The 9,000-nt window shown below is 53.6% G+C and overlaps 1 protein-coding gene across 1 annotated transcript; it reads left to right on the forward strand.

Annotated features, from left to right (window-relative positions):
• Positions 1-340: 340 nt before the first annotated feature.
• Positions 341-8,996, forward strand: LOC308677810 (lachesicidin-like; the record flags this gene model as incomplete). The annotated part of the gene is made up of 4 exons (XM_081344508.1): positions 341-671; positions 2,986-3,093; positions 6,738-6,911; positions 8,922-8,996. Coding segments are annotated over exons 1-4 (534 nt in total), but the record flags the coding sequence as incomplete, so codon positions are not given.
• Positions 8,997-9,000: the final 4 nt, after the last annotated feature.

A 9,000-nucleotide genomic window follows, 5' to 3' on the forward strand; every position in this document is an offset into this window, starting at 1 on the left:
GACCGTGGAGGTCTTCTCGTCAATCTGCCTGCTGAAGGAAGAGACCTTCCTCCTCCTCCTCCTCCTCCTCCTCCTCCTCCTCCTCCTTCACCTGAAGAGCACCTTCAGATGTCTGGGTTTCAATCCACCCCACCCCCCACTGCCCTTTCTCCAAGCTTCCCCAGCTCAGGATGGTGGGGGAATTGTCCAGGTTGAGCAACCTCGGTTTGGCAACCGGCCCAGAAGCCGGTGGAGAAGCTGTGATTTCCAAACTGGCTTTCATTTTGGGGGGGTGGGTGGGGGGCCTTTCTCAATTCCGGAAGAAAGAACAAAACAAGGAGTGTCTCCTTTTTTGAGGAAGGACCTCGAAATAATTCCGACTGGTGGGGAAAATCCCTGGCTCACCCGCCAAGAGAAGGAGAAGAACCTGCCTCTCCAAGGTTATAAAAAGGAGATCTCCCCGGTCTCGGAGTAGCAGTGAGTAGTAGGAGCCTTCCAGGGAAGAAGCCGCGAGGATGGAAGGGTTCCTCTGGAAGATCTTCTGGGCGTTGACCGTCGGCGGGACCACCTGCCTGGCCCACCGGCCCTTGAGTTACGGAGAAGCGGTGGAGCTGGCCGTGAGCATCTACAACGGCAAAGCCGGAGAAGACTTCCTCTACCGTCTCCGGGAGGCCGTCCCTCAACCCGAGTGGGTAGGTAACTCTTGGCCGGTGGTCCACGTTGGCCTTCCTCCGGTCCCGTTTGGAGGACCTCAAAGACCCCCGTTGCCATTTGTGGGAAGCAGCCGGGAGAAAGAACTGGGAAAAGAGAGAGAGAGAGAGAGGTCCACCCATGGTGGTCTCCAGCCCTGGAGGTCTCAAAGGACCTTCACGGAAGGTCCATGGGGACGATGGGGCCCGCAATCCCGAAGGCGGACGGAGGTCTGCTCTGGGGCCACCTACAACCTCCCAGGCCCCTTCCGACTCTTGTCCTTCTCTGATTCTATCAGCGTCTCCTGCTTGAGCAGGGGGTTGGACTGGATGACCTCTCAGGTCCCTTCCGACTCTTGTCCTTCTATGATTCTCTAAGGGTCTCCTGCTTGAGCAGGGGGTTGGACTGGATGACCTCCCAGGTCCCTTCCGACTCTTGTCCTTCTATGATTCTGTAAGGGTCTCCTGCTTGAGCAGGGGGTTGGACTGGATGACCTCCAAGGCCCCTTTCAACTCTGTCATTCTATGATTCTCTAACGGTTTCCTGCTTGAGCAGGGGGTTGGACTAGATGATCTCCAGAAAACCGGAGGAGGAGGTCTGGGTCCCGGGGCGGATTCGGAGCCGAGAAACCGAGAAAAAAAAAACAAGAGTTGGGCAGGACTTCGGAGGTCCTCTAGTCCTTCCAGCAGGAGATCGAATCATGGAGGTCATCCAGTCCAACCCCCTGCTCAAGCAAGAGACCCTGATCGAATCAGAGAAGGAGGAGAGTTGTAAGGTACCTGGGAGGTCATCTAGTCCAACCCAATGCTCAAGCAGGAAACCCTTAGAATGACAAGTTGGAAGGGACCTGGGAGGTCATCTAGTCCAACCCCCTGCTCAAGTAGGAGACCCTTAGAGAATCATAGAAGGACAAGAGTTGGAAGGGACCTGGGAGGTCATCCGGTCCAACCCCCTGCTCAAGCAGGAAACCCTTAGAATGACAAGTTGTAAGGGACCTGGGAGGTCATCCAGTCCAACCCCCGCTCAAGCAGGAGACCCTTAGACAATCATAGAAGGAGAAGAGTTGGAAGGGACCTGGGAGGTCATCTAGTCCTCAAGCAGGAGATAGTATGATAGAATGATAGAGTTGGAAGGGACCTGGGAGGTCATCCAGTCCAACCCCCTGCTCAAGCAGGAGACCCTTATAGAATCATAGAAGGACAAGAGTTAGAAGGGACCTGGGAGGTCATCTAGTCCAACCCCCTGCTCAAGCAGGAAACCCTTAGAATGACAAGTTCGAAGGGACCTGGGAGGTCATCTAGTCCAACCCCCTGCTCAAGCAGGAGACCCTTAGAGAATCATAGAAGGAGAAGAGTTGGAAGGGACCTGGGAGGTCATCTAGTCCTCAAGCAGGAGATAGTATCATAGAATGACAGAACTAGAAGGGACCTGGGAGGTCATCTAGTCCAACCCATTGCTCAAGCAGGAGACCCTTACAGAATGACAGAATGACAAGAGTTGGAAGGGACCTGGGAGGTCATCTAGTCCAACCCCCTGCTCAAGCAGGAGACCTTTATATAATCTTGGAATAACAGAATTGGAAGGGAGCTTGGAGGCCGTCTAGTCCAACCCCCTGCTCAAGCAGGAGACCCTTATAGAATCATAGAAGGACAAGAGTTGGAAGGGACCTGGGAGGTCATCTAGTCCAACCCCCTGCTCAAGCAGGAGACCCTTATAGAATCATAGAAGGACAAGAGTTGGAAGGGACCTGGGAGGTCATCTAGTCCTCAAGCAGGAGATAGTATCATAGAATGACAGAACTGGAAGGGACCTGGGAGGTCATCTAGTCCAACCCCCTGCTCAAGCAGGAGACCCTTATAGAATCATAGAAGAAGAAGAGTTGGAAGGTACCTGGGAGGTCATCTAGTCCTCAAGCAGGAGATAGTATCATAGAATGACAGAACTGGAAGGGACCTGGGAGGTCATCTAGTCCAACCCCCTGCTCAAGCAGGAGGCCCTTATAGAATCATAGAATGACAAGAGTTGGAAGGGACCTGGGAGGTCATCTAGTCCAACCCCCTGCTGAAGCAGGAGACCCTTACAGAATCATAGAATGACAGAGTTGGAAGGGACCTGGGACGTCATCTAGTCCAACCCCCTGCTGAAGCAGGAGACCCTTACAGAATCATAGAATGACAGAGTTGGAAGAGACCTGGGAGGTCTTCTAGTTCAGGAGGCTTCATCAAGTGTCCTTCAACACAATTCCAAGGGAAGGCGGGAGGAGGTCCAAGGGTGGTGTCCAGACTAACCATCTCCTCCACCGCCGTCTGGTTTCAGGATCCCAATTCGGAGAGCAGCCAACAGCTGAACTTCACCCTCAAGGAGACGGTGTGCCAGGTGGAAGAGGAACGTTCCCTGGAGGAATGCGACTTCCAAGAAGACGGGGTGAGTGACGCCCGTCAAGCTGGCTTTGGGACGGTTGGGAGATGGAGGGAGATCCATGGGGACTTTGGCAGGATCTCCCTCGGAGAGGTGGGACTGGAATTCGCTTCCCTTTCTGCCTTCGTCTTGAGGGAACGTGCCTTCGTGGCGTTTCTCCAAGTCAACTCTTAGACCTGGTCCAGGGGTAGAGGTGGGACTTACAACAGGAGAACAAAGTTGCAAGGGACCGTGGAGATCTTCTCTAGTCTAACCCCTGGTCGAGCAGGAAACTTCAACCTCCTCCTCCTCCTCCTCCCCCTCCCCCTCCCCCTAATAACAGAATAATAAACATGGAAGGGACCCTGGAGGTCTTCTAGTCCAGCCCCCTGCTCAATCAGGAACTCTCCTTCTCCTTCTCCTTCTCTTCCTCTTCCTCCTCCTCCCCCTCCCCCTCTTCCTCCCTCCCTCTCCTCCTCCTCCTCCTCCACTTCCGCCTTAAAATAACAGACTAATAGAGTTGGAAGGGACCCTGGAGGTCATCTAGTCCAACCCCTTGCTCAAGCAGGAGACCCTCCTCCTCCTCCTAATAACAGAATAACAAAGTCGGAAGGGACCCTGGAGGTCTTCTAGTCCAATCCCTTTGCTCCAGCAGGAGACCCTCCTCCTCCTCCTAGTAACAGAATAACAAAGTTGGAAGGGACCCTGGAGGTCATCTAGTCCAACCCCCTGTTCAAGCAGGAGACCCTCCCCCTCCTCCTAATAACAGAATAACAAAGTCGGAAGGGACCCTGGAGGTCTTCTAGTCCAGCCCCCTGTTCAAGCAGGAGACCCTCCTCCTCCTCTTCCTCCTCCTCCTCAGAATAACAAAGTTGGAAGGGACCCTGGAGGTTTTCTAGTCCAGCCCCCTGTTCAAGCAGGAGACCCTCCTCCTCCTCCTCCTAAAAACAGAATAACAAAGTTGGAAGGGACCCTGGAGGTCATCTAATCCAACCCCTTTGCTCAAGCAGGAGACCCTCCTTTTCCTCCTAAAAACAGAATAACAAAGTTGGAAGGGACCCTGGAGGTCATCTAGTCCATCCCGTTGCTTAGTCAGGAACTCTCCTTCTCCTTCTCTTCCTCCTCAGCATCACAAACTTGGAAGGACCCTGGAGGTCTTCTAGTCCAACCCCCTGCTCAAGCAGGAGAACCCTCCTCCTCCTCTTCCTCCTCCTCCTCTGAATAACAGAATAACCGAAGAGCAGAATAACCGACTTGGAAGGGAACCCCAGAGGTCGTCTAGTCCCACCCCCTGCTCAAGCAGGAGGCCCTCGACTACCCTTTCAGACAAATCGTTGTCCACCCGCTTGATTTAAAAAAAAAACACCCTTCCACGTTCCTGGGAGGGAAGAAACGCCTTTCAGAGACCGGAAGGACGGAGAAGTTTACATGCTGAACGCAGCTCCTCCCTCGTGGAACCATTCACCTAGTTGTAGATAGTTTCTGCCTGCAGGTGTGCAAACAAAGAAGAAACTACGGTATGTAGTAGAAGAACACCTGCAGGCCTTTCTCGGTGTCTGGAAGCGGTCAGGAGCCAACAGATTCGCCCCTCCACGGCCTTGGAAGCAGTTCCCCTGAAGTACAGCTAGTCTTCAACTTACGACGGTTCTATTTAGTGACCAAAGTCCCTCGGGGGGGGGAAATGTCTTATTGTCCATTTTACAGCAAGTCCTCGACTTACGACGGTTTCTTTAGTGACCAGAGTTACAACAGCTCTGGAAAGAAGGGACTTTATGTCCATTTTACAGGGAGTCCTCGACTTACGACAGTCCGTTTAGTGACCAAACTTACAACAGCCCTGAAAAAAAAAATGGCTTATGCCCATTTTACAGGGAGTCCTCGAATTATGACAGTCCGTTTAGTGATCAAAGTTACAGTGGTCCTCAAAACAATGACTTATGGCCATTTTACAGGGTCCTCGACTTACAACGGTCCGTTTAGTGACCAAAGTCATGGCAGCCCTGAAAAAAATGACACGTCCATTTTACAGGGAGTCCTTGAATTACGATGGTCCGTTTACTGACCAAAGTTACGACAGCCCTGAAAAAAGTGACATGTCCATTTTACAGGGAGTCCTCAACTTATGATGGTCTGTTTAGTGACCAAAGTTACAAAGTCCTGAGAAAAATGACTTATGTCCATTTTACAGCCAGATTCACTTAACAACCGTGGGACTAACTTAACAAATGCAGTGATTCCCTTAACGACAAAGTCACAAAATGGGGCACAATCCACTCAACAAAGGTCCCGCTTAGCAATTTGGGCCTCCATTGCAGTCACTAAATCGAGGACACACAAACACACACAGCCGTCCTTATGGGATCGAAATTCCGATGCTTGGCAACTGACTCAGATTTACAACGGCCACAGTGTCCCGGCGTCGCCTGATTGCCCCTTTTGCGATCTTTTTGGTGAAACAGGAAGCTGGGCTCCCTTAGCGACCGTGTGTAACCAACTTAATGACGGCAAGGGCTGCCTTAAGAACAGGGGTCTTCAAACTAGGCCCTTTTATGACTGGTGGACTTCAACTCCCAGAGTTCCTCAGCCAGGGCACCTGGCTGAGGAATTCTGGGAGTAGAAGTCCACCAGTCATAAAAGGGCCAAGTTGGAAGACCCCTGGTCTGGATCCAAGCCTGCAGTTTCATCAAAATGGCCGACTGAGGAATTCTGGGAGTTGAAGTCCACCCGTCATAAAAGGCCCAAGAGGGAAGACCTCCTGGTCTGGATCCAAGCCTGCAGTTTCATCAAAATGGCCGACTGAGGAATTCTGGGAGTTGAAGTCCACCTGTACTAAAAGGCCCAAGAGGGAAGACCTCCTGGTCTGGATCAAAGCCTGCAGTTTCATCAAAATGGCCGACTGAGGAATTCTGGGAGTTGAAGTCCACCCGTCATAAAAGGCCCAAGAGGGAAGACCTCCTGGTCTGGATCCAAGCCTGCAGTTTCATCAAAATGGCCGACTGAGGAATTCTGGGAGTTGAAGTCCACCCGTCATAAAAGGGCCAAGTTGGAAGAGCCCAGAGGGTCTGGATCCAAGCCTGCAGTTTCATCAAAATGGCCGACTGAGGAATTCTGGGAGTTGAAGTCCACCCGTCATAAAAGGGCCAAGTTGGAAGACCCCAGAGGCTCTGGATCCGAGCCCTCAGTTTCATCAAAATGGCCGACTGAGGAATTCTGGGAGTTGAAGTCCACCAGTCCTAAAAGGGCCCAGTTTGAAGACCGCTGCTTAAGAAGGTTGCAAAATGCCCCTCCCCGAAACTCACTTAGCGACAGAAGGGTTCGGTGGTCGTAAAGCGAGGAGGGAGAGGCTGAGGCTGAACCGTCTTAGCTGGCCTAAACTTCTTCCTCCCCAATCGGTGGGCCAGGGCTCCCTGCCGATCCGTGGCCTACTCGCAAGCGGGCCGCCCGAGGACTCGAACTCGGGACCTCGCTGGCGCCACCGTCGCTGGCTTGAGCGACGGGGTGTTTTGTGCCCTCCCCACAAAACCTTCTTCTCCCACCCCCCCACCCCCGCACATCCTGAGCCACCGACCCGGAAGGTTCTAGAAGGAGATGGCGGAAGCAACGTCAGGGCGGTGGTGTCAGCGGAGAAGGCGGTCTCCGTGGCACCGAAACTTGATTTTTTGCCCCGACAGGTGATCCTGGAGTGCACAGGCTACTACTTCTTTGGGGAGACCCCCCCGGTGGTGGTCCTCACCTGCCTACCTGTGGGTGGAGTGGAGGAAGAGGAGGAGGAGGAGGAGGAGAAGAAGGGAGAGGAGCAGAACGACGAGGAGAAGGAGGTGGAGAAGGAGGAGGAGGAGGAGGAGGTAAGAAGCTGGCATGGCGGAGGGGGGGGGTGTTTGCAGAGACAAAGGAGACGTCTCATGACCCAACTAAGGAACGTCAATCAGGGCTAGAAGGAGGGAGGAGGAGGAGGAGGAGGAGGAAGGAAGGAAGGAAGGAAGGAAGGAAGGAAGGAAGGAAGGAAGGAAGGACTGTGGGGTCCCTGGTGCTCTCAGAGCTGGGTGGTTTCCTTGCAGACATCTCTCAACCAAACTAGGGAACATTGTCAGTGTGAGGAGGAGGAGGAGGAAGGAAGGAAGGAAGGAAGGAAGGAAGAAAGGAAGGGAAGGAGGAGGAAAGGAAGGAAGGAAGGAAGGAAGGAAGGAAGGAAGGAAGGAAGGAAGGAAGGAAGGAAGGAAGGAAGGACGGACTGTGGGGTCCCTGGTGCTCTCTGAGCTGGGTGGTTTCCTTGCAGACATCTCTCGACCAAACTAGGGAACATTGTCAGTGTGAGGAGGAGGAGGAGGAGGAGGAAGGAAGGAAGGAAGGAAGGGAAGGGAAGGAAGGAAGGAAGGAAGGAAGGAAGGAAGGAAGAGGAAGGACGGACTGTGGGGTCCCTGGTGCTCTCTGAGCTGGGTGGTTTCCTTGCAGACATCTCTCGACCAAACTAGGGAACATTGTCAGTGTGAGGAGGAGGAGGAGGAGGGAGGAAGGAAGGAAGGAAGGAAGGGAAGGAAGAAGGAAGGAAGGAAGGAAGGAAGGAAGGAAGGAAGGAAGGAAGGAAGGAAGGAAGGAAGGAAGGACTGTGGGGGCCTGGGGGTCCTCAGAGCTGGGTGGTTTCCTTGCAGAGATCTCTCGACCAAACTAGGGAACATTATCAGTGGGAGGAGGAGGAGGAGGAGGAGAGGGAAGGAAGGAAGGAAGGAAGGAAGGAAGGAAGGAAGGAAGGAAGGAAGGACTGTGGGGGCCTGGGGGCCCTCAGAGCTGGGTGGTTTCCTTGCAGACATCTCTCGACCGAACTAGGGAACATTGTCAGTGTGAGGAGGAGGAGGAGGAGGAGGAGAGGGAAGGAAGGAAGGAAGGAAGGAAGGAAGGGAAGGAGGAGAGGGAAGGAAGGAAGGAAGGAAGGAAGGAAGGAAGGAAGGAAGGAAGGAAGGAAGGAAGGAAGGACGGACTGTGGGGTCCCTGGTGCTCTCAGAGCTGGGTGGTTTCCTTGCAGACATCTCTCGACCAAACTAGGGAACATTGTCAGTGTGAGGAGGAGGAGGAGGAGGAAGGAAGGAAGGAAGGAAGGAAGGAAGGAAGGGAAGGAGGAGGAAAGGAAGGAAGGAAGGAAGGAAGGAAGGAAGGAAGGAAGGAAGGAAGGAAGGAAGGACGGACTGTGGGGTCCCTGGTGCTCTCTGAGCTGGGTGGTTTCCTTGCAGACATCTCTCGACCAAACTAGGGAACATTGTCAGTGTGAGGAGGAGGAGGAGGAGGAAGGAAGGAAGGAAGGAAGGGAAGGAAGGAAGGAAGGAAGGAAGGAAGGAAGGAAGGAAGGAAGGAAGGAAGGAAGGACTGTGGGGGCCTGGGGGCCCTCAGAGCTGGGTGGTTTCCTTGCAGACATCTCTCGACCGAACTAGGGAACATTGTCAGTGTGAGGAGGAGGAGGAGGAGGAGGAGGAGGAGAGGGAAGGAAGGAAGGAAGGGAAGGAGGGAGAGGGAAGGAAGGAAGGAAGGAAGGAAGGAAGGAAGGAAGGGAAGGAAGGAAGGAAGGAAGGAAGGAAGGAAGGACTGTGGGGTCCCAGGTGCCCGCAGAGCTGGGTGGTTTCCTTGCAGACATCTCTCGACCGAACTAGGGAACATTGTCAGTGTGAGGAGGAGGAGGAGGAGGAGGAGGAGGAGGAGGAGAGGGAAGGAAGGAAGGAAGGAAGGACTGTGGGGTCCCAGGTGCCCGCAGAGCTGGGTGGTTTCCTAGCAGACGTCTTGCAACCCAACTAGGCAACGTCATCAGTGCTCGCCCGGTTGGGGCGACCCATCTTGACTGCCTCTCGGCTCCTCTCCTTCCTCTCTAGGACCGGCCCAAACGGGTCAAGCGCTTCAAGAAGTTCTTCAAGAAGCTGAAGAAAAGCGTGAAGAAGCGGGTCAAGAAAC

Source organism: Vipera berus (assembly GCF_964194415.1).
Source record: "Vipera berus genome assembly, chromosome: Z".
Classification (NCBI taxonomy): domain Eukaryota; kingdom Metazoa; phylum Chordata; class Lepidosauria; order Squamata; family Viperidae; genus Vipera; species Vipera berus.